Here is a 24357-nt window from a genome sequence, read left to right as displayed (position 1 = left end):
AAAACTTCGTGACTCCTAAAAAAAAAAAAAAAAAAAATGAGCCTATAAAAAATGGTAGCACCATTTCACATATGCTAAGCAGCTAACAGTCCCTAAGTACTACAAGCATGTGGGAGTTGACCCTGAAAAAGACCTGAAGTTTGCTTGTGGTGCTGGAAGGGCTGCCGCTTGTGCGGCAGGGAGAGGGTACTCTGCAGTAGGACAGAAAGTCCTAACCCCAGATGCGGGGATGTGTGTGGCTCGGAGCACACGTGCACCCCAGAAGCTGGGGGACAGCGGTATGTGCTCCTGTGCGCTTGGCGTCCTGCCCCGATCAATTCAGTCGAATGCAGTTTTCCGGATTCACTTCGTGTTTCTCGTGGAGCAAATGCCACATGAGCAAAAGCAAAAACTGAATTATGCTCCAACTGTTTCCTAATTTATCCATTGCATTGGAACAGATTTGCATCTTCAAAGCAAGTGTTACAACAGAATTGACGAGGTATTGAGTCAAAGCTTTCCTTATTTTGTTCCTCAACTCCCTGCTTTTCCCTTTAACCGGGAGAAAGAATTCTGAATTTAGAAGGGAACTCAAGGTACCATAGAGCCGCTGATGTGCTCAGAGAGGTTGTCACCTGACCGAGGTTGGCCGAGTGTAAGAGGCTACGTGCGGGACGCCCCGGTGTGCTCTGCACAAGTCCTCTTACGTCCAAAACCATGTACGGTCTCTGTCATGTGGCATGTCGTTGGAGTGTATGTTTGCACATAACAGATCATTCTCTGATGTAACAGGATTGAATAGGCTATAAATAGCTGAGCATTAATTTTTTAAGAAGTTACTTTAAGCTTCTAGAGCTGGTGTTTAAAGTAGCAATTACTTTGTCTGTAGAAGTCACCAGGGTCCCCACTCCCTTTTCTGTCCTTTTTCTCAATCTTCCTTCCTACTCTCTTTTTTTCTTAAAAGTTTATTCATTTATTTAGAGAGAGAGAACTTTGTAAGTGGGGTAGGGGCAAAGAGAGAGAGGGAGAAAGAGAATCCCAAGCAGGCTCTGCGCTTGAACTAACATGGAGCTCAAACCCACAAACCACCATGAAATCATGACTTGAGTCGAAACTAAGAGTCAGACACTTAGCCAGCTGAGCCACCCAGGTGCCCCCCCACCTCCTGCTCTCAGAGTTGGAAGTCTTTACTACAGGAGAAAATAAATTGTCCTGTAGATACCCTTGCGGATTGTTATCGCCTGAGTACCAAAGCGAGCAGGTTCAGATTGCTCTAACAGGTGTAGTAGAATGAGATATTGAAATCACTAAGAATTTAAGCGAAAGTTGTTCAAAATGCTTCTTGAAAATTAATTCTCCAGTCTATTACGTTGACATTTAGAAAAGTAAACTTTCCATGATCTTTAGGGATTAAATGACCAAAACTTTTACCTGGGAGTTTACACGTTTTACAGTGCAGTGTAAAGTTTCAGTTGACAAACATGTATTCACCAAGGATGGGAGGTGACAAAACTATAGAAGAGGCTGCGCCTCTGAGTGACAACTACTTAAGTGCAGTTCTTAGAAGAAGTGAAAAGCCAGAAAAATACCTGGCATCTTTCCCTATCAAATCTATCTCCCTAGGCCTTCATGCTCCTATTTAAAAAAAAAAAAAAAGAAAATGTCCTGGGAGAATAGTGATGCCTGGCGAGATGGTGTAGTGGCAGGAGCACTGGACTGGGAGTCAGAGAGCCTGTAGTTCTCAGGAAGTGAGTGGAGTATGTATTTTTTTTCTTAAATGACTTTGTGAGTTTCCAAGGCCCTTGAAATAGCTGAGCATCTCTTTCAAATTTGCTGTAACTACACCTGAAATCCAGGTGCTACTTCAGGTATGCCATTACCTGTTGCATGATGAAATATTTAATGGTGGTAGATGTATCTTGACACATGATTCCTTGGCCATGGGACCCGTTGAACAGAGATGGAAGTCTACATACTGCTTCTGTCCCAAAGGAGAGGACTGTGTGTCAGGGGCACCCTGTGCTGTGTGATGCCACCTAAGTGGGATGCTGATGTTGGAGAGTTGGAAAGATCCCTCCACAGCCCCCACCCCTGATAGAATCTTCCACAGCTGATGAGGAAGAGCTGCAAGTATTAGTGCCCAACGCCCCATAGCTCACTCCTACCCCGACAGAACCACATCTTTTATTATTGATGTTTTGACATCTATCTCCGGTTTTTTCTTTGAGAACGTATATATTTATGTCTGAGTTGGATTATTTTCCTTAACAGAGATTTACTGATAAGATGTAAATTATGTCCTAATGATTGTCAATAAGTTTGAATTTTTTCCCACATCCACACACCTTTTTTCTTGTGCTTTGGAGGTGCTGATTTGTTCTTCTCTAAAGCTTTCAGTGGGTCCTTAGAAACTGAAAGAAGTCAGATTTCTTTCAAAATGAGTCTTAAATACTCATATTTTACAAAAATTTAAACTAAGGCATATTTTTAGCTCAACAGCTGGCTGATATGTAGCCTGTGACTAATGAAATGAAACAGATTTTTGTTTCACGATCATGTGTTAATGTCACCCTACAATTTTGTTATTTTTGATGCAAGAAAGAATGATTAAATCTGAGGAAACAAAAAAAATGAGCTTTTTGGTTATACTTGAAGGGAGATTTAAATCCAGTCTCTTGGTGTTTGAATTGTGGACAATGTTAGGGAGCGTGGGCTCAGATTTTGTGGTGTGAGATATTGCCAAAATTGAGAGAAGAGACTACCTTTTCTGATTCTCTACTCCTGGGCCTAAGGGACACCACCCACTTGGTGTCACCAGGGGTTTCAACCAAGAAAACTCAAACTAAAAATAATCACAGTGAAACAGTCTATATATAGTATGATCCAGATTTTGTAAGGAAAAATCTATATCTGTAGAAAAGGAAGTCTGGGACATAAACAGGTAGGTGAGGTTTTTTTTTTGGGGGGGTGGTTGGATTATAGGGGATTCTTTTGAAAAAAGCATTTAAAAATATTTTTAGAGTGAGTCATGTTGTGCTTTTATTATTATTATTTTTTAAAGACCCTAATAAGGGATATAAATGCCAAATCTTTGGAACTACCAAGATCTCTGGTGTGCTTTACAAATAACACTCCGCATGCTGTCCATTGACCTCGGGTTTCCTGACTGAGCACAAGAACAACCTTCAAGTCAAAATTGGAAAACAGATTTTCTATTCAGCAATTTTTGCCTCTTAGCCTTCTCACCTCTTAGTTAAGTCATTTCAGCCATGGTATCTAAGACCACTTTTGCTTTTCCTGCTGCTAACTAGATCTGGATTGCTTCTAAGAAATAAAAGTGGTTTACCTATTATGAGGGTTATGAGGAAGAAAGTTTTTTTTTAAACCTCGAACTAGTGGTGCCTGGGTGGCTCTGTCGGTTAAGTGTCCGACTTCGGTTCCAATTTCATTCTTTTTGATCGCTAGTAATACTCCATTGTGTATATATACCACACCTTCTTTATCCATTTATATATCGATGGACATTTGGGCTCTTCCCATACTTTGGCTATTGTCGATAGTGCTGCTATCAACTTTGGGCTGCATGTGCCCCTTCAAAACAGCACACCTGTATCCCTTGGATGAATACCTAATAGTGCAATTGCTGGGTCATAGGGTAGTTCTATTTTTAATTTTTTGAGGAACCGCCATACTGTTTTCCAGAGGGGCTGCACCAGTTTGCATTCCCACCAGCAGTACAAAAACGAGCCTCTTTGCATCCTCACCAACATCTGTTGTTGCCTAAGTTGTTAATGTTAGCCATTCTGACAGGTGTGGTATCTCAATGTGGAGTTAAATAAAATGTTAAATAAAATTTAAAAGTTTGCCTGTTGTGGAGGCTCACGCAGCAGGGCCTGTCCATCCAGTAAGTGTGCCAGATACCGCCTGTTGGCGGGGGCCTTCCCCACAGGCCTGAGTTCCCTGGCCTAAGAAGACGACAATCTGTGAGTCCTACCAGCACAAGAATATCAGTCTCTAATCTTCTGGCATCTTTTTCATAATCATTTTTAGATGCTTCTCCTCCTGTTCCTCTATTGGTTCATTCATCTGCCCACTTAAATGTTTTATTGTCCCTGACTGTGTGTTGAAAATACAAAGTGACAAAAAGCATAGTCTCCTGTCATGTAAGAGAAGTCCCCACCAAAGGAAAAATGGTGGTGGTGGTGGTGGGGAAGGAACTGGGAAAAACAACGTAGGAAGTAGAAAAGAATGTTAAACTTCTATAATCAGGGTTCCCTGACAGGTTAAAAGAAAAGTTTGGGGACCTTCTGCTTTGAAAGAAGAACCATCAGAAAATAAGAGCTCCTAGAAGTTGAGACTATGATCATGGAGATTTAGTTGGAGGAATCGTCCATACCATAACAGGACAAAACAAAACAAAATCCAAAGAGATAATAGGAAAGGGGAGAAAGATGAGCCAGCATCTAGCTAATAGGAGGTCCAGAGAGAACAAATGAAATGGAGGAGAGGAAATTGTCAAGGAATGTGAGCATATTCCCCAGAGCTGAAGGATACACGTGGCTTCATGGCGAAGAAGGCCCTGAAGTACACCTGAGATGATGGATGAGAAGTGGCCCTTACCAAAATGTATCAAGTTCCAAAAGAAGTTCCTGTGTATTATTACTTGATAATGGAGTAAAATCAAAAGCTACCAGGAGAAAAAGCCGGAGGCCTCGTGAGTTAGCTGCCTTGGGGAAGTTGGCCCAGGGAGCAAGGAAGGTTCCGATGTTTTTCATGAGCTGCTGGTGCTCTGTTAAGTGTGGAACTGTGCACATGTATTATTTTGATAAACCTAAAAGTGAATTTAGAGTCTAGCGGGAGAGACTGTTCGCAGACGTTTTTCAACAGTGTCGTGAGTGCCGTAACATGCAGTTAGGGGCACAGAAAAAGTAGGAAGGACTCCTTGCTTCTCTGTCTGGGGACAGCGGCAGATCAGCGGTGGCATGGGAGCTGGCTCTCAGAAGGAGGCTGGGAGCTCGCTGCCAGAGGAAGGGGGAATGAACGTTCCAGCCAAGGGGAAGGGAACAGCATCTGCAAAGGTTGAAGTATGAAGTAACATGGAGTGTTGAGGGGAAGATGAATGGTTGGGGTTTCTAGATTTTAGTTGATTGGGCAGAGCATTTTCTATTTATTTCCCTGCTTCGCTTATTCTCCTATGTTTACGTGACTGTTCTCTGCTAAGTTCTGTGTTGACTTAGGATGAGGGTTTGTGTCTCTGTCCTTCCTCTTCGAAACCCCCACTGTACGGAACACAGGGTGTGTACACATCAGATGATTTAAAAATTTTTCAAATACTTAAATAGCCCTTCATTGAGTTGTCTTCAGTTCAAGAGAGGCCTCCCCAAACCCTGATAATTTAGACATTTAGACTAATTGGGACTCAGGCACTGTGATACTTCAAGATCTAGTATATTCCTCTGAAGGCTCTAGGTTACCAGCTCTGGAAGGACAGGGCTCGTGTCCTTTCTGTCGGATCACCCGTGGGGCCCAGCACCGCACAGGTGTTAGCTGGTGAACCTTGTCTGTCTTCATTAACAGAGCCCAGACTGAAAGAAATACTTAACTCTGCTGCTCCTGGTTTTAATGAGATCCTTAAAGTCCCCAAAGCCCGGATGTCTGTAGCTTTCTCTGCCTGCCGTTAGGAACAGAACGAATAGGCTTACCTACCAAGGTGCCAACCCACAACCAAGCCTCATGTTTCTTGCCCTCATATCATAGCAGTTGCTGTTAAGACTGGTTGGCAGTTTGTTTTGTGTAGAAAACAAGATTAACAAGATTGATGCCTTCTGATTAGCGTCATCTCCATTCTCCTTCAGGTCTCCTCTCTGCGTTCCGTCCTTTCCATTGCTCCTCTCACGATGAAGGGTTTTCACGAAGTTTTTGTATATTTTTGCCTTTTAGTTTATATTATTTGAGTTTGTTTGGAGAAAGATATGCCCTTCGTTACGGATACAGGTTAACCAGTTCTAATCACCTGTACCATCCGGCCAAAGCATGAGGCTCTTCAGTGCTTTTTTTGTTTCTTTTCATTAAAAAAACTTCTTATTGTGAAAGAGAGTCCCAGGAAGTTAGAAAGAGCCTACAGAGAAGGGTGCATGCACCCCTCACCCAGCCTCTCCCACTGTAAGCGGGGTGTAATTCCCAAGCCATGGAATTGGTATGATTCTGTGCCATTTTATCACCTGTATATAGATTCATGTTCCACCACTGGGATCAAGGTACAGAACTATTCCACGGGCACAGAGTCGTCTTTGTACCATTCCGTTAGAGTCGCGTGCCACCTTCTCCATCCCTGACCCCTGAACTGTTACTTTGTCTTCCATCTCTATAATTTTGGTATTTTGAGAATTTTATGTAAGTGGAATTCTGTAGCGTGTAACCTTTGAAGCCTGCCTTTTTTTTTTCTTTGCATACAATACCCTTGAGATTACACACAAGTTGTGTGTATCTGTTCCTCATTTCTGAGTTGTGTTTCATGGTATAGATGTAGCGCCGTTGGTTTATACACTCCCCTATTGTAAGTCATTTCGGTTGTTGCCAGTGTTTGGCTCTAACAAATCTTTTGTGAATCTTTGTGTACAGGTTTTTGTGAAGATACACATTTTCATTTCTCTGGGATAATTGCCCAGGAATGTGATTGGTGGGATCATATGGTAGATAGAGGTTTCAGTTGCTAAGAAATTGCCAAATGATTTTCTCGACTGGCTGTACCTGTTCAGGTGAAGTGTTAGAAATCTGACCTCTCTTTACATCCATTTACTCTCCTGTGTTTACAGCGGTCTTAAATATTTCTTCTGTGTATGTTGAGAACTGCATCGAAACAAGTTAAAATTTTTGCTTCAACCTGTAAACAAAAATTTAGAAAACTTGAACAGAAAAATCTATTGTTTTTATCCGTATCCTAATTCTTCTGTTCTTTCTTCCTTCCTAATTTTCCACAGTTCCTTCTTCTGTTAATTCTATTTTAAGAATTTGTGTCATTCCCTGATGTTTTTCCTCTGGCTATAGCATTGCGGGTTGACAGTTCTGTTCTTTCAGTACTTGAACAATCTCCTGCCCCTTTCTCTGGCCTCCATGGTTTCTGATAAGAAATCTGCTGTCCTCTGACTTGTTTTTCCCTTAGAGGCAAGGTGTCATTTTTCTCTGGTTGTTTTTGAGATTTTTTTCTTTGTCTTTAGTTTTCAGAAGCTGAATTATGGAGGTGTCCTGCAGTGAATTTCTTTGAGGGGTTGCCTTGTTCCTGCTCGATGGAGTTGGAACTCCAGGTTCCCTTCTTGGTCTCCATTGACAGCTGAGGAGGGTGGGCAAGGGCGGATGTTACTGCTGTGTGGCAGCAGGCATTCAAGGTTGCTCCTAGACCTCTGCTGACAGCACCTTGACTGAGTGCAGAGGTAACTTGTCACTGCTCCCCACATGGCCTCCACTGACACTGTGGGCGGTGGTACCATTGGACAGTAGTGGAAGTGCTGACTCCACGAGGCCTTCTCTGACATCACTGCAGCACGTGTGAGGAGGGGTGCCTCATTACTGCTAGGGAGAGTGGAAGTCCAGGCTCCCCGTGTGGTCGCCACTGATACCACAGGGTTGATAGTGGAGAAAGAAGACTCGTTACTGCGCAGCAGGTTTGTAAGTCCTGACTCCCTATTCTTCGGTCTTCTCTGATACCATCCAGCCCAGGAGGAGGAGCCCTTGATTGCAGTCTAGTGAAGGTGGAAGTCTAGGTTCCCACTGAACGTTTGTTGTCAGAGGAATAGACGGACGACACTCTTTTGAGGGGTGTCTGACTAGTGCTTTAGGGTTACTCAGAGAAACAGACCAATAGAGAATGTGTGCATGCGGCGGGAGTGGGAGTGTATTAGAGTGATTTAATTTAAGAGATTGATTCACAGTTGTGGGGAGTGGGAAGTCTGAAATCTGCAAGGTAGGTTGGCAAGCTGAAGACACAGGGAAGAGTTAATGTTGTAGCTCGGAGTCCAGAGGCAGCCTGGAGGCAGAATTCTCTCTTTGAAGGAACCTCACTCTTCTTCTTCTAAGGTCTTCAACTGATTGGACAAGGCTCCCCTCCTCCCCCATCATGAAGGGTAATTGCTTTACTCAAAGGTCTACTGACTAATATTAACCTAAGATAAAAAAATTCCCTTCACAGCAGCAGTGAAATATCTGTGTACTGTGGCCCAGCTAAGCTGAAATGTCACTGCTAGAGGGACACCTGAGTGGCTCAGTCGGTTGAGCATCTGACTTTAGCTCAGGTCTTGATCTCACAGTTGATGAATTTGAGCCCTACATCGGGCTTTGTGCTGACAGCTCAGAGCCTGGAGCCTGCTTCAGATTCTGTATCTCTGTCTCTCTCTCTCTCTCTCTGCTCCTACCCCACTTGGGCTCAGGCTCTGTCTCTTAAAAATAAACATTAAAAAAAAAAAAAAGGGCGCCTGGGTGGCTCAGTCGGTTAAGTGTCCGACTTTGGCTCAAGTCATGATTTCGTGGTTCATGGGTTCGAGCCCCGCATCGGGCTCTATGCTGACAGCTCAGAGCCTGGAGCCTGTTTCAGATTCTGTGCCTCCCTCTCTCTCTGATCCTCCCCTGCTCATGCTGTCTCTCTCTCAGAAATAAATAAAAAACATTAAAAAAATAAAAGAAAAACATCACTGTTACAGTGGAGTGGTTATTGTTCGAAAAGTGTTGTTCCCGGGGTCCTGAGGTTGCTAGCTGGTCTGCCGCCCTCTCTCTGCCCTTAGGAGTTGTCTCGTGTTTGCTTCATAGTGTCCAGGGTTTTTAACTGGACTGAGCAGAAGGAGTACGTACGGAAAAGTGCCTGCTCTTGCTTTTTATTTGCCATCTTCTTTTAACATAGCAAATTAAATGCTTCATTGATAGTTGAGGTAATTGGTTTTTATTTCTAAGCTTCTTTGTTTTCTCCTGATATTATTTGTATTTCTCCTGATACTCTCCTGATAATTCTCTTGATATTAAACATTATGTAATGCTTATGTATGGTTTAGAATATTAAATCTTTTGTACCAGAATTTCTGATTTCATGATTTTTATTAGGATTTTTTCCCCTCCTCTTTCAGGTTTTAGTTTAAAATCTTTTAGTTGGAAGTTTTTTCTTTTAAGTAATGTTTTATTTACATTAGAGTGTGTGTGAGTAGGGGAGGGACAGGGAGAGGGGAACAGAGGCTCTGAAGCAGGCTCTACGCTGACAGGAGCGAGCCTGATGTGGGGCCCAGACTCAAAAACCACGAGATCATGACCTGAGCTGAAGTTGGACGTTCACCCATCTGAGCCATTCAGGCGCCCTAGTTGCAGATTTTTCTAAGTACATCACTTTGGTCTTGGTGAGCTGAATTCCAACCCTTTCCAAGAACTCCTTAGTCTATAGGCCATAATCCAGAAAAACAGTTTTACAATTAAAAAACAGTCTTAAGGTTTGACTGCATTGTTTATATTCCACTCTGTGCTTCCCTTTATCTTTTGCTTCTGATGTGCCAAATTTTAAGTTGACAAGAAATGGAAAATCTCTCTTTACTTCAAAGACCTGTGATCTCAGAGTCACTTGACACACAGCCTTGCTTTCTTCTGTCATTAGTTTCTGATGTGAATTGGCAGGGCTCACTGCTTGGCAGACTCCTGTCTTAGCTGTTTGATGCATTGCAGGAAGATGGAATCCTTTTTTTAAAACCGTGCTAGGTCTGTTTTCACGTGGATGCTTCTGAACTCCCCAGTAAGCGTCCTTTACAGAACGACTGGAGTTCAAAGCATGGGAGCCACAGCCTGCCTCATCTTATGTAGTCTCTCCCACCTAGTCTGCGTGCCTGGCTTACTTACACCTGTGCGTTTTCTCAGAGGTAGATTGCTGTTCCTGTAATGCTACTCTTTTCTACTACTTTCCTTCCGATTAGTCTGCCATACCATTTTTCAGGCTATAGGTCTTGTTTTTTTATGGGAGTTCCTTGCAGGTCGAGCAAGGGAGAGCTACTTATTACCTCTTTTTGTCATTGTGACACTGTTTTCTCATGGCCATTTACTCTGCCCAATTGTCCAGTAATTATGCATTATTTACCTGTAAACATTGACTTAATCTTTTAAAAAATCCATTTACTGTTAACACATACACCACATTATATGTTATATGTGTATACTAACATATACAATTGTATACTAACATATACAATGTGCAATTGTATATGTTAGTAGAAGAAACCATACATAACCTCTTCTGAATATATTTTGCTATTAACACTTCAATATGAATATTTTGGAAATTAACAGAATTTCAAATAAACTAGCAAAATTACCCGTTGAAACCCAACATAGGAATCACTAAAAAATTGGTCACTAGCCCCAGTCTGTTTCCCCTACCTAGCTTTTCCCAGCATTCCAAGTAGGAAACTAGTCCTATAATTTAATAGGTTGATGCATATATTAGCCTGGGTAGAGCTTCATCTATTGAATTAACACCCTTTTGAAGGGTGATGAAAATAATCATAAAAGGTGTTAGTTTATAAAGTCATTCCCTCTTCTTGGATCACAAAATATACTCCAGGAACCAATAATAATGCCAGTTGGCTGATTAAACAGAATTATAATAGATTTTGTGAGCATGTTTTGCCTACTCTGAATGATTAAAATTAATTTCCTGCTACTTTTTATTTATATTTTGGCATAATTGCTTTAATTCCTTTGGCTGAATAGTTTATTTGGTATTTAAAGTTTATTTGGTATTGTCTATCTTAAGTAGTAAGCTCCTAAAAGGTAGGTATCTGTCTATATGTCTTCTTCTGGTCCTGTTTATTTTTTTAAATTTAAAAACATGTTTTTAATGTTTATTTTTGAGAGAGAGAGAGAGAGAGAGAGAGAGAGAGAGAGCACACAAGCAGGGGAGGGACAGAGAGAGAGAGAGTGAGAGACAGAATCCGAAGCAGCTCCAGGCTCCAAGCCATCAGCACCAAGCAGGGTTCGTACCCATTAACCAGGAGATCATGACCGGACCCAAAGTTGAATGCTTAACCAACTGAGGCACCCAGGCACCCCGGTCCTTTAAAATTTTAATGACAATATAAAAACTTTAAAGAAAAAATGGAAATATAAAGAAGCAGTAGATGGCTTTTTGTGTGCATGGCTCAACTTAACTCTAAAGTAGAAATTCTCTGAAAGTTGTGGGATGTATTTTTCTTTTATTTCCTAATTTGCTATTTAATAGGATTTTTTTTAAAAGAGTGGCTTCCAAATTTATTTCTTTATCTCCAGCAGAGAATGAGAAATACCTTCTATGGGTGCCTGGGTGGCTCATTCGTTTGAGTGTCTGACTTCGGCTCAGGTCATGACCTCACGGTTCTGGGGTTCGAGCCCCACGTTGGTCTCTGTGCTGACAGCCTGGAGCCTGCTTCAGGTTCTGTGTTTCCCTCCCTCTTCACCCCTCCCCTGCTCGCTCGCGTCCTCTCTTTCTTTCAAATAAAAAATATTAAAATAACCTCTACAGCACAACTCAGCATGCACACACAGAATGGGGGTTAAAGTTTCAAAAAATACTTATTTTTACTAAGTGTAATTCATTCTCATACTTTCTATTCTAGTCCATTCTTTTTAAAAATGGTTTATTTTGGAGCATGCATGAGTAGGGGAGAGGGACAGAGGAGAGAGAGAGAGAGAAAGAATCTTAAGCAGGCTCCACGCTTAGTGCCGGAAGTGGAGGGGAAGAGAGACAGAGAACCTTAAGCAGGCTCCATGCTCAGTGCCAAGCCTCACACAGGGCTCAATCCCATGACCCTGGGATTGTGACGCGAGCCGAAGTCAAGAGTCAGGTGCTCAACTGACTGAGCCATCTAGGCTCAGAATGATTTCATTCTTTGTTACAGATGTGTTCTTAAAATATTTTATATAAGCTCTTATTTTAAAAGTCAAATTTACAAAGAAAACCTAAATTTATTGTTATAAAAAGTAAAAAGCAGCAGAAAAAAAGATTTCTTAGTTTTCTAAATGATGGGTTTTATATAAAGGAACAGGTAGGTTTTTATCGAGATAAGTTGTTGAGAATTAAATGTTATGTGGATTGGGCTTCACCAGGTGGCATTACCAGTCCTGGGTGTTCACCCCACGTGCTGATTTAACAAAGTAGGCACACGATTTCTGTTCACTTGATGCTTCTGGTCAATCGGTAGTGGCTTACTGGAGCGCCAGGTTGAAAAGCACGATGAGATTGCATCGAGGCTCGGTGAGAGTGCCACCAGTGGTGAGTGAGGTCTGACCGGAGCAGTGGGAAGGAAGACGCTGTCTGGGTTTTCTGTGTGTGCTGTCACTCGACTTGAGAATGGATCTGTGTGGTGATTCTAGGCTCTCTAGGTAACACGTGCGACCTATTTCCAAATTCTCTGCTTCATATTGATAAAGTATGTAGAATTAAAGAAGCCCTGTAAAAATTGAACACTTTTCAAGCGTGCAAGCCCACAAAATGTCCCTAACCCTGTCCATATTTAACAATGTCAGAATAACCGTGATAATATCTTGGCTTTTAATAGTTCCTTGACATCAGCAAATTCAGAGAACTGAATTATCTTATTTTGCTTTTGGCATTCTTGACAAATACATATCCTCGTCTATGCTCAGTATGAGAAGACAGACTTTTTTTTTTTTTTTTTAAATGTTTATTTGTTTTTGAGAGAGGGGGAGAGAGGTGGACACAGAATCTGAAGCAGGCTTCAGGCTCTGAGCTGTCAGCACAGAGCCCGATGCAGGGCTTGTACTTGTGAATCATGAGATCATGACCCGAGCTGAAGTCAGATGCTTAACTGACTGAGCCCCCCAGGCCCCCCTGAGAAGGCAGACTTTCTAATTGCCCAAACCATGGCAATATAGAAGCAGATCCTAGGGTATTTGTTACCTCCAGTGTAGAGTTGTTTTTCAGTGTGAAAATGTATCTAGTAATGAGCAGCAGTAGTTTTGAGAAAAGTAGAATCAGCATTGTGCAGTGTTTATACTTGTGATGAAACTATTTTCTGGGCAATGACCTTTTCTTAGAGTTGAGAGGGATTTTAGTGGTTTGCAGTCAAAACCCTGTGGAGATCCTGTAAAACCTCTGAGACTGAGTTAAGTGACTTGTCTTAGCCACAAAGCTAGAGGCAGAGTATTGGGGCTCCCATGTTTTGATGCAAAAGGTAATACTAGACAAGAGTGCTTGGCTGGGGGGCAGGAGGTTCAGAGTATCATTCTGCTCTGCTGCTGGGGACTTTGAGAGTTAACTCTTCTAACCACGTGTTTTATGGCTGCTTGCTGCTGTAGTCTACATCCAAGTACAGTAGAAGATATATATGTGTATGTATATACTATAGTATTTGTTTTTTTTAATATTTTTTATTATAAAAATTTTGGCTACAATGGATTTAAAAGACAGATTCTCAGAGAAATTCTGTACATGCGGGCTTGCAGAACTGAACTTAATTGTCTGGAACATTTTGTCTGTGAATTGAGAAAAAGCAAGCGATATCCATGTAGAGTTTTGGTTTGCTTTTCAATGAGATTCTTGTCGTTCTCTGTGCTCCTTGTGTTCTCTAATCCATTCCCGGTAGCAGGAGTGCACTCACAGTCCTGAAGGGAGTGGTACCTTCTCATCACAGTAGTTGGATCCAGGAATAATTAAGTTGATTGCTCTGGACAACTCCCATACTTTAATCTTTCATTCTATAAAATATCCAAATAAGTCAGATCTTTGTTACGGTGAATGGTCTTGCCTTGCTCAAAATTAATAGTTTGCTGGAGCTTGAACTCATTTTGCTATTTAGAGATATTTTAGTAGATTTATTACGGTGTGATTTGATCTTCATTGTAGGACATTTTAGAGGAAGTAGATTGTCCTCCTGGGGCTAGAAGCTAAGAGAAAAATTCTTGGCAGTTACAGCGATCTAGTCTTCGTCTTTATTAACACTTGGTACTCGAGGTTGTCCGGCATCCTGGGTGCCGCTGGTGAGCACGCTTTCCTTCAGCGAACGCCACGGGAGTGCCTGCTGTGTGCCCGGTACGGTACAGGCGCTAGGGGTACTGCGCTGGTCCAGACCGACTCCGCTTCCGTCTTCACAGAGCTCAGAGTGCTCAGCTGTAAGGGATCTTGGGCCTCACGCGTGTTGCTCAGGGAGATATGAGGAAATGGACCGAATCAAAATTTATTACATTTTGGAAATAAAGAAGACCTTCTGCATGCTGCTTTAAAAGTATTAAATTCATAACCTGGCTCAGCCATTGTTGCTGTTCCATGGCCTCCGTTTATGACACATTTTACTCAGCCGTGGTCACGGCCAACAGTTTTCTCCACTTTAGTACCGTCCCACTGTGACTTGGAGGTCACAGGATAATTGGTTTTAATTGATCCCATTATCCCCGTGAAGTCTTAGAGGATTCTTGACTGCATTTGTTTACCAGGGAATTTTCAGTGACATTTGAGGAATGAGAGCTCTTAAACATGGAACATGGAGATGGTTTGTCTGTGATGTTCTTGAACTTCACACTGGCCCTTGCCAGAGAGCTCTATTTTTACAGCCATGTGCGTCATTGTCATTTCCAGCCGATAGATGCCTGAAAGCAAGTTCACATCCTTCCTGTCCTAGGACTTGTGGGGCTTGGCCCAGGCAGCTGGATGCACTGCGGGGAAGGTCACTGAGGAGACGAGGCTGGACTAGGACTTTTTCCGTGTCCCCACACAGACACCCTCTGCTGTGATACATGTACTCTCTGGTACAACCGTTGAACCTGCTCATGGTGTTACCTTCTCTCTGTCTCGAAGCTGCCTCACAGCCTTTCTGTGGCTTCTAACGTTCACCCTCCCTCAGTTTCAAAGCTGTACTTTGACTCCTGTACAACCTCTCTAGTGCTCCTTCCGTCCCTTCTTGCACGTGCTCCCGCCGCTCAGTACCTTAGGTGTCCTCCCGCACCTCACCTGTGCTCTTCGCTCCTCTCCGCTCCGTTCTTCTCTCCTCCTTCCTCCCCTGCCTCCTCCCCCTCCCTCCTCTTACTTGAATCTTCTGTCGTGCAGGCTTGTGCACCTGCCGTGCACGGCCTGCGTGGCCTGGTTTGGGGTGCTGAGTGAGTGAGGCAGACGCAACTGCCCCTTCTATAGCGTTGGCTCCTAACTCACAGGTTACGGTCGTGCAGTGTTTGCAGGGGGCGCACTGGTTTCTGAGGGCACAGAATGCGAGGACCCGTCCCACGGAAATGATTAGGGGCTGGAATCTGCAGGATGAGGAGGGATTTATGGGGGGGAGGGGGGTTGTAGGCAGTGGGAACGGAGAACAGCTGTTAACTCCTGGTGTTCCAGTCACTGGGCCTTCTTTCAGTTCCAAAGTGTAAAAGGTTAGGTGTCAAATGCAAGCTGCCGTCTTCTCTTCATCTCCCCCAAACTGATTCTTCGCTCTGCAGCCCCCTCTTTGCTCCCGTTCACTGGGTTAGAAGTCTTGGTACCTCTGATTTCCTCTGAAAAAGGCCTGAGACTTTGCTTTCTTCTTCCCATCTGCCACCCCAGCTCAGGATGCCATCGCTCCCTCACAGCCGGCACTGCCTCCCAGAGCGGGGTGCCCGCTCCCAGCCTTCCCTCCGCACGGCCAGTGTGGCTCCCCTGCTCTCTGAGGCCCACTTCTTAATCCTTTGACTCTGTGGCTGAAAAGCCTAGAGTAGATTCCTGATGCACAAAATTCAGATGCTCTTAATTTGGGTCCTCCATTATCAGCCCTCAGACTCTCTCTTCGCTATTCTCCACACACATGTCTCTTGAGACCGAGAGATATTTCTCCTGGTTCCCCTGTAAACCACGTTCTTCTGCCTTTTTCCCTCTGTTCTTTCCAACTTTTACCATCTCTAGGAAATGTTTTCAACCACTGCAGCCCCCAGTGATTTCTTCCTCTCTGAACTCTGATGTTGTTAGAATACTTACTTTCTGTATTTTACATGTGCTAATGTCATTTCCTGACCTCAGTTACAAGTTTAGTAACAGAGACATGCCCACAAGAATTTTGTATACCCAAGTTGAGGATTCACCAAATAGGTACTTCATCAAAGGGCTTTGATGATGCACAGAAGACTCATTTTGGTGACATTTAGTGGATACTGCTAATTCATTGCTAATTGAGGACTCTGGATAGTTAATATTGTAACCCTTCTGTCCTACATGTTGGACATAACTTGAATTGACAGTAAACACCAATCTTCGTGGAAAACAACAAATCTGGGGCACTGGAGTGCCCTAGTTGGTTACCCGTCTGACTTTGGCTCAGGTCATGATCTTGCGGTCCGTGGGTTTGAGCCCTGCTTTGGCCTCTGTTGATAGCTCAGAGCCTAGAACCTGCTTCAGATTCACTTTTTTCCTGTTCTCTCTGCTCACTGCTCCTCCCCTATTTTTACCCTGTCTCTCTCCCAAAAATAAACAAACATTAAACAATTAAAAAAAGAATTGATTTTAATGGACCCTTAATGCTCCAGGGTTCTTTTCTGTCAGGTTCTCACATTTTACAGAGTTAATCAAGGATTCCTTCTAATGTTAAAGCAATATGTGTCATCCTTTATAGTTTATAAGTTTTATTTATTTATTGCAAAAGATATTTTACTGCTTTTATTTATTTTTGAGAGAGAGAGAGTGACAGAACAAGCGGGAAAGGGGGCAGAGAGAGAGGGAGACACAGAATCCAAAGCAGTGTCCGGGCTCTGAGCTGTCAGCACAGAGTCCGACGCAGGACTGGAACCCATGAACCATGAGATCATGACCTGAGCCAAAGTCGGCCGCTTAACCCACTAAGCCACTCAGGTACCCCTATACTTTACAAGTTTTATTTAAATGAACCCTTTCATTCAATCCTCATTGTAACTCTTTGAGGAAAATGGTAGTCTCCTTATTTTACAGAAGAAGAAATTGAGATATAAAAAACTTAAATGAGTATGAGTCCCCCATCTAATTTATGGGGGAGCCTAGATCTGAATCTAGCCCTCTGATGGAGGGTTCTTCTGATTGTTTAAATAAATTTTTTCCCAGTTTTACTGAGATGGAATTGACACATAATGTTATGTAAGTTTGAAGTGTACAATGTGATGATTTCGTGTATGTGTATATTGTGCGGATAACCACAACACGGTTTGTTAGCACACCCATCACCTCACAGTTAACCGGTTTTGGTTGTTGTTGTTTTATGTTGAGAACATTTAAGATCTTCCCTTTTAGAGTTCAAGTGTACAATGCTGTATCGTTAACTGTAGTCATCCTGCTGCACTTGAGGTCCTTTGAAAGTAGTCATCCTATAGCTGAAATTTATACCCTTTGACTAACATCTTCCCATGACCCCAGCCCCTGGGAGCCACGATTATACCGTTTCTAGGAGTTCGACTTTTTAAGATTCCACCTATGAAGGAGATCATACACTATTTGTCTATCTCTATCAAACTTACTTTACTTAGCAAGATGCCCTCAAGATTAATCCATGTTATCACAAATAGCAGGGTTTCCTTCTGTGTGTGTGTGTGTGTGTGACATACAAACCACATTTCCTCCATTGATGAACATTTAGGTTGTTTCTGTGTCTTAGCAGTTGTGAAGAATGCTGCAGTGATGATGGGAGTGCAGGTATCTCTCCCAGGCAGTGACTCCCCTTCCTTCAGATACATACCCAAAAGTGGGATTGCTGGATCATCTTGTAATTACTTTAAGTTTTTAAGGAACCTCCTTACTGTTTTCCATAATGACTGTACCAATTTACATTCCCACCAACAGTCCACAGGGTTTCTTTTGTCTCCACATCCTGGCTAGTCGTTTTTATCTCTTATCTTTTTAATAATAGCCATTCTAGTAGATGTGAGAGGAGGTGGTAGCTCATTATGGTTATAACTTGCATTTTCCTAATGATTGGCGACACTGAACACCTTTTCATGTACCTGTTGGACATTGATAGATTTTCTTTGGAAAAGTGTCTATTCAGGTCTTTTGCTAATTAAAGAACCAGATTATTTGGAGTTTTTTGGTGTTGGGTTGTAAGAGTTTCTTACATGTTTTTGGTGTTAACTCCTTATCAGATACATACTTTGCAAATATTTTCCATTCCATTGGTTGCCTTTTATTTTGTTCATTTTGGGTGCTCCTTTTCTAAATAACTTATTGCTTCTCTGATAAAGAACTTGCCCTTGATCATACCTAATCATTTTCCACTGGAAGCCTTTGTCCTTATATGTATTAGTTGTTCATTAACTGCTTTCTGGAAAAAGAAAATCAGCAGCTGCTTCTCATGAAGGATGAAAAGGCTACATAGTTTTAAATGGACTGCTATCTCACTTAGTATGATTTTGCAGTGGTATCTTCCCAAAAACATTATTTTAAATAGAATTTGCATATGGATTGTGTGATGAGTGGAGCTTAAAGCTAAGTGGTGTAGTTGGGTGTTAGTTACTACCCAGGTTTCTGGGAGACCACATGTACCCAGAACCAAATCTAGGTAATCAGACCTCTGTAGTATGTCTGGCCAGAAAAGGCCAGACTGAGGTCAAGGATTGAAATGTGCTACTGAGAGGCCCCCTAACTGAAGGAGGTCTTGGCATGAGACCGTGGGAGCTCTGCCCCTTGCTGCTCCTATTTGATTACAGAGGCATGGCGCTTGCAAAGCTTTTAAAAACTTGTTTCATGTTTTTAAAATCCTTGGGAGCTACAGAGTGGGTGTTGCGACCAAAAAGTCCGCTTCCTGAAGTGTTTATGCAAAGAATCATTTTTAGAGTTGTGTGGAATGGAATTGGGTCTGACGTCAATTCCCAGTGTGCTTTCTCTCCCCCTGGAGGAATAGCGCATATGTAGAGACAGATGTGAGACTCCAGTCTCCTTTACATATAAATAATGCTAGGAGAGAATGGGAAAAGTGCTGTGAGCTAGAGGTGGCGGAAAGGACAGAGTTTACCGCAGGCTGGAGAAGAACAAGCTGTTCTTTTTTTTTTTTTTTTTCTTTTTTTTTTTAATTTTTAATGTTTTATTTATTTCTAGGAGAGAGAGAGAGAGACAGCGTGAGCAGGGGAGGGTCAGAGAGAGAGGGAGTCACAGACTGAAACAGGCTACAGGCTCTGAGCTGGCAGTCAGCACAGAGCCCGATGCGGGGCTCGAACCCACGAACCGCAAGATCATGACCTAAGCGAAAGTCGGACGCTTAACCGACTAAGCCACCCAGGCGCCCCAGAACAAGCTGTTCTTATAAGCACTGTTTTGAACCTTCAATTGTGGATGACCCTTAAGCCTCAGTGTGCACAAAACACAAGTGTGCAGTAATCAGTAATATAATAATAGAGCCGGGTACCTGTGCAAGCACCACCAAGCTCAGATAGTAGAACACTGCCCCTGCCCACAACTCCCCTCCCTCCAATTCCTTTGGATCACTACCCACTCCCCCCTTCAGGGAAACTCTCTGATTTGTATGGTAATCATTTCCTGGTTTTTCTCTTTAGATTTACCACTTTTGTATTTGTATGCACTCATAAATGATTAAGTTTTGACTGTTTTTGAACTTCATATACGTAGAATCATACTGCATTTTTTGTGTGTCTTGACCTTTTCCCTCAATGTTTTGTTTGTTAATAATCGCACATGTTGCATATAGCTGTAGTTCTCTTTTACTATATAGCATCTCATTGTAGGATTATACCACAGTTTATCACTTTTCTGTTGATGAATGTTTGCCTCTTTCCAGTCTGGACCAACTGCAAATAAAGCCATGTTGAGCGTTCTTGAATTGTCTTTTCATGCATGCATTTCTGTTGAAAATCTGTTAGCTTGAACCATGGTGAAAGTACTAATTTTGTGGATTAAATAGTGAAATATTAATGATTTCATATGGTTCAGTCTAATACTTGGGCATACAAATGTTGGCTCATAGCAAATGTATGTGTTCAGTTTTTGTAGATTCTACCAAATAGTTGCCCAAAAATCTTGTACCAACTTGATCTCCTGCCTGCAAAGAATGAAGTTTCTCCATATTCTGGCCAACACTTAACTATTGTAATTTTTCATTGTGGTTTTGGTTTGCATTTCCTTGGTTCCTAGTATGAAGGTGAGCCCTTGGTCATTTGTTTTTGGCAATTTAGACTTTTTCCTATGAAGTACCTATTAAAGTGATTTGCCCATCTTTCTGTTGAATGATCTTTGTCTTGTTGACTAGCAGGTATTCTTTATAAGTTCTAGATATGAATCCTTGATGGCTTCATACGTTGCATGTTTCTTTTGCCATTCTGTGGCTCATCTCTTCACTCTGATGAGGGTGTGTCTGATGAATAGATATTTTAATGTAGTCAGATTTATCCATTTTTTTGGTAGTTAATCCTTTTTGTGTCTTGTCTAAAGAGACTTTTACTGAAAGTTCTTGAAGATATTCTCTGATAGTATCTTCCAAGAGCTTTATGGTTTTGCCTTTCTCATTTAGTTCTGTAATCCATCTGAGATTGATTTTTGTGAGCGGAGTGAGGTTGTGATTCAGTTTCATTTCCCACCCCCCCCAGTGTTTGTCCAGTTGTGTGAGCACCAGTCAGTGAAAGGCCTGTCCTCGCCCCTCTGGGCTGAGGCATCATTCTGTCATAAATCAGGGTCCATGTTGCCTGCATCCATTCTAGGCTCTATTCTCTTCATCAGTCTGTTGCTCTGTTCCTGCACTAAACACCTCTTGTCTTCATTCCTGTAAGTGTATTGCCGATATGCCCCCACCTTGCTTTTCTTTCCTGACTGCGCCTTGGCTGTCTTGTACATTTCCCTATACATTTTGGAATCAGCTTGTCAAGTTTCACAAAGTAAGTCTGTTGGGATTTTTGAGACTGCGTTTATTAGATCGGTCAATTTATTCAGACTTTACATCTTTATAACAGTGAGTCTTTAAGAATAAGGCGTATCTCTCCATTTAATACTGTATTGTCAAAAATTCTTTTGAGATTAAAATGAATCATTTCAACAGGTTTTATAGTGATAAAATTTACTACTTTAACCATTTTTAGGATATAATTCAGTGGCATTAAGCATGTTGTATGACCATCTCCTCTCTCTCTCTCTCTCTCTCTCTCGATCTTGTTATTCATCTCAGACTGAAAAGTGGTACTCAGTAGACAGTTTTTTAAATCTTTTTTAAAAATTTTTAATTTTTTAATGTTAATCTTTGAGTCACTCACACACACACACACACACACACACACACACACACACACAGCGTGGGCAGGGGAAGGGCGGAGAGAGAGGGAGACACAGAAGCCAAAGACCATGAGATCACGACCTGAGCCAAAGTTAGATGCTTAACTTACTAAGCCTCCCAGGTGCCTCAGATTTCTTTTTTAGTTCATTCTTCCACTCATGGACTTTGGGTTGTTTCCACCTTTTGTCTGTTGTGAATAATGCTGCTGTGAACATTGGAATACAAATACCTGTTTCAGGTCATAGCTTTCAATTCTTCAGGGTATAAATCCAGAAATGGGGTTGCTGGATCTTACAGTTATCAATGATTTTAAAATGCACTATTCAGTGGTGTTTAGTACATTCATACTGATGTGAGGCCATAACCATTATCTAATTTCAGAATACTTTCATACCTGAAAAACCCCTGTATGCATTAAGCAGTCACTTCCCCAGTCCTTAGCAAGCACTAATCTGCTCTTTTTCTCTGTGGATTTGTCTGTTCTGGACATCTCATGTAAGTGGAATCACACAGCATGTGCTTCTTGCAGCTGACTTCTTTCACTTAGCATCATGTTTTCAAGGTTCGTCCATGTTGTACAGTGTATCCTTTTTAAGATTGAATAATATTTCATTGAATGTATATACATTTTAATTATATGACTATATCATGTTATAAGTTTCTACGTTGACAGACATTTGTCAATAAAATTTCACAATTTTTTATAGAGGACTTTGCCATATTTTTGTTAGATTTATTCTAAGGTCTGTATTTTCAAATTCTTGTAAATTACACTTTTTATTATAGGATTTGAAAGTCTATAATTGAAACACAATTATTTTATACATTGTTTACTGCTGTTCTATAGGAATATATGACATTGATTTTTACATTCTATAATTCTAAAGTGTGATAAACTCAATTCCAAAAATTTATCGGGCAACTGGATTTTGTTTTTAATTTTTTTTTAACATTTATTTATTTTTGAGAGATAGAGCACAAGCAGGAGAGGGGAAGAGAAAAAGGGAGACACAGAATCCAAAGCAGGCTCACAGCTCTGAGCTGTCAGCACAGAGGCTGACGTGGGGCTTGAACCACAAACCATGAGATCATGACCTGAGCTGAAGTCGGATGCTTAACCGACTGAGCCACCCAGGCGCTCCAAGGATTTTTATATATACCAGTCATATAGTGATGAATGAATTTTGTTCTCTTTCCATTTCTTGTGTCATTTCTTTCTCTTACCCTGATGACTGGAACCCTTGAATCTCATGATAAAAAGCTTTGGCTGATTCCTGATCCCGAGGGAAAAGATTCCATCCCTTTACCATGAAATATGAGATTTGCTAAACATCTGTTCATGTTTCAAATGGCCTTTATCTTAGCTGATAACTGACATTCTAGGAAGACTCGTTACTGGTTTTAATTTGTAAGAAGCATTTAGATGAGCTACCGAGACCACTTTGTCTCTGATTCAGTCATTTTGGGTCTTGATGTGACTTTTGAAATCACATTGACTTTGGTCCAGATGTGGCTCTGCCATGTATTTGTGATTTTGGTTAGGACTGTAATTTTTTTTTAGTTTGAAAGGAAATATTTGGCAGAAGTATTCTACAGATTTTGTAGCATGTTCCATTGAATTAATTTTATGAGAAGCACAGTACTTAAATAGTTTTATTATTTTTTTTCAAGTTTATTTTGAGAGGGAGACCATGAGCAGGGGAGGGGCAGAGAGAGAGAGAGAGAGAGAGGATCCCAAGCGGACTGCTCTGTCAGTGCAGAGCCCAACGTAGAGTTCAAATTCATGAACTGTGAGATCATGACCTGAGTGGAAACCAAGAGACTTTTAACCAGCTGAGCCATCCAGGTGCCCTCAATATGTTTTTGTTGATTTTGTGTTTAAATGACTGTCGACTGCTGTAAGTGGGGTGTTGAAGTCCCCTACATTGTGGTATTATTCATTCAAAGCCATTGTTTTCTGTTTAGAGGATCTGTCCATTGCTGTAAGTGGGGAATATGTTTTTAATGTTTGTTTATTTTTGAGAGAGAAAGCATGAGTGGAGAGAGGCAGAGAGAAAGGGGGAGACACAGAATCCAAAGCAGGCTCCAGGCTCTGAGCTGTCAGCACAGAGCTCGATGTGGGGCTTGAACTCATGAACCGTGAGATCATGACCGGAGTTTCTAAAGCTGGACGCTTAACTGACTGAGCCACCCAGGCATCCCCCCTTGATGTGGTTTTAAATGAAATATATTAATATTATTTTATGAGTATCCATCCAGTTGTAATCAACTGGATGACTGCAGTTTTGCTAATAGTTATTATATATTTTTTGTAATCTTCTCTACTCTTGCACTTCTGATACCTGTTTTACTGATCCTTTCTGTCCAGACAGTTCCCATGTCTGTCAGTTCTGTTGAAATGTGGAAGGAGGTGATGATATATGATATTTCTGTACCATTTAAGAGGTGTAGGGTATCTCACATGTCTCTGTCAGCAGAGACAGGGTTTCACATAGTAGCATGCATGGTTAGGTGATGCCCTTTCCATCTCTGAGATAAGAAGTGATAGATTGGAAGGGAATGATAGCAGCAGAAGGAGGTTTTTTGAGTAGGTTGTGGACTCAAGCTAGCTTCGGAAGTGTCTGTGAGGCCAGAGGAACTTAATACCCAAACTAGAGTCAGAACTCCCAAAGCTTACATGTATATTTGGCTGGGTGGGTGCATATCTCTCTCCTGCCTCCAGAAGCCTAAATAATACCCCAGTACCCAACACTCCTATCTGAATGCAGAGAGCACAAGTAACATTGTCCCAGGGTTTGGATGTTGTACTTCTCTAACCCTGTGGGAAGTTTTAGGATTGTGATTGATGTCCCGTATCCTGAAAGGACCTTTGCAATTACTGATGAAGCCTTGGACTTTCTCCATTGCAGATTGACATCAGTAAATGCCATTATTTAGTGGATTTGGACACCATGAGAGAAACACCTCGGGAGCCAAAATACTCATCGAACAGAGAAGAATGGATCAGCTTGGCCTACAGACCATTCCTTGATGCTTCTAGGTATGTGGCTTTAATCCTAAGAGTTGTGCTAGGACTAACGAGGGTACAGATTGGAATCTTGACTGAATAACTCCCAGTCCTGGGCTGACTGTAATAGCCACCATTGCATTTTATTTTCATTTAGGCCCGAAC

General features: G+C 41.8%; 1 protein-coding gene across 3 annotated transcripts in view; it reads left to right on the top strand.

Moving 5' to 3' along the window:
* ALG9 (ALG9 alpha-1,2-mannosyltransferase) overlaps window positions 1-24357 on the top strand; it is a 103344-nt gene that overhangs the window by 41186 nt on the left and 37801 nt on the right. For all 3 annotated transcript variants that reach the window (XM_039229213.1, XM_039229212.1, XM_039229214.1), the window contains exon 14: window positions 24095-24225. In XM_039229213.1, coding sequence (XP_039085144.1) covers window positions 24095-24225 — 131 coding nt within the window. The remainder of the gene's footprint in view (window positions 1-24094; window positions 24226-24357) is intronic.

Source organism: Hyaena hyaena, unplaced genomic scaffold, assembly GCF_003009895.1.
Source record: "Hyaena hyaena isolate Hyena2069 unplaced genomic scaffold, ASM300989v1 scaffold_36, whole genome shotgun sequence".
NCBI lineage: Eukaryota > Metazoa > Chordata > Mammalia > Carnivora > Hyaenidae > Hyaena > Hyaena hyaena.
This window is presented reverse-complemented; position numbering and strand designations above follow the sequence as displayed.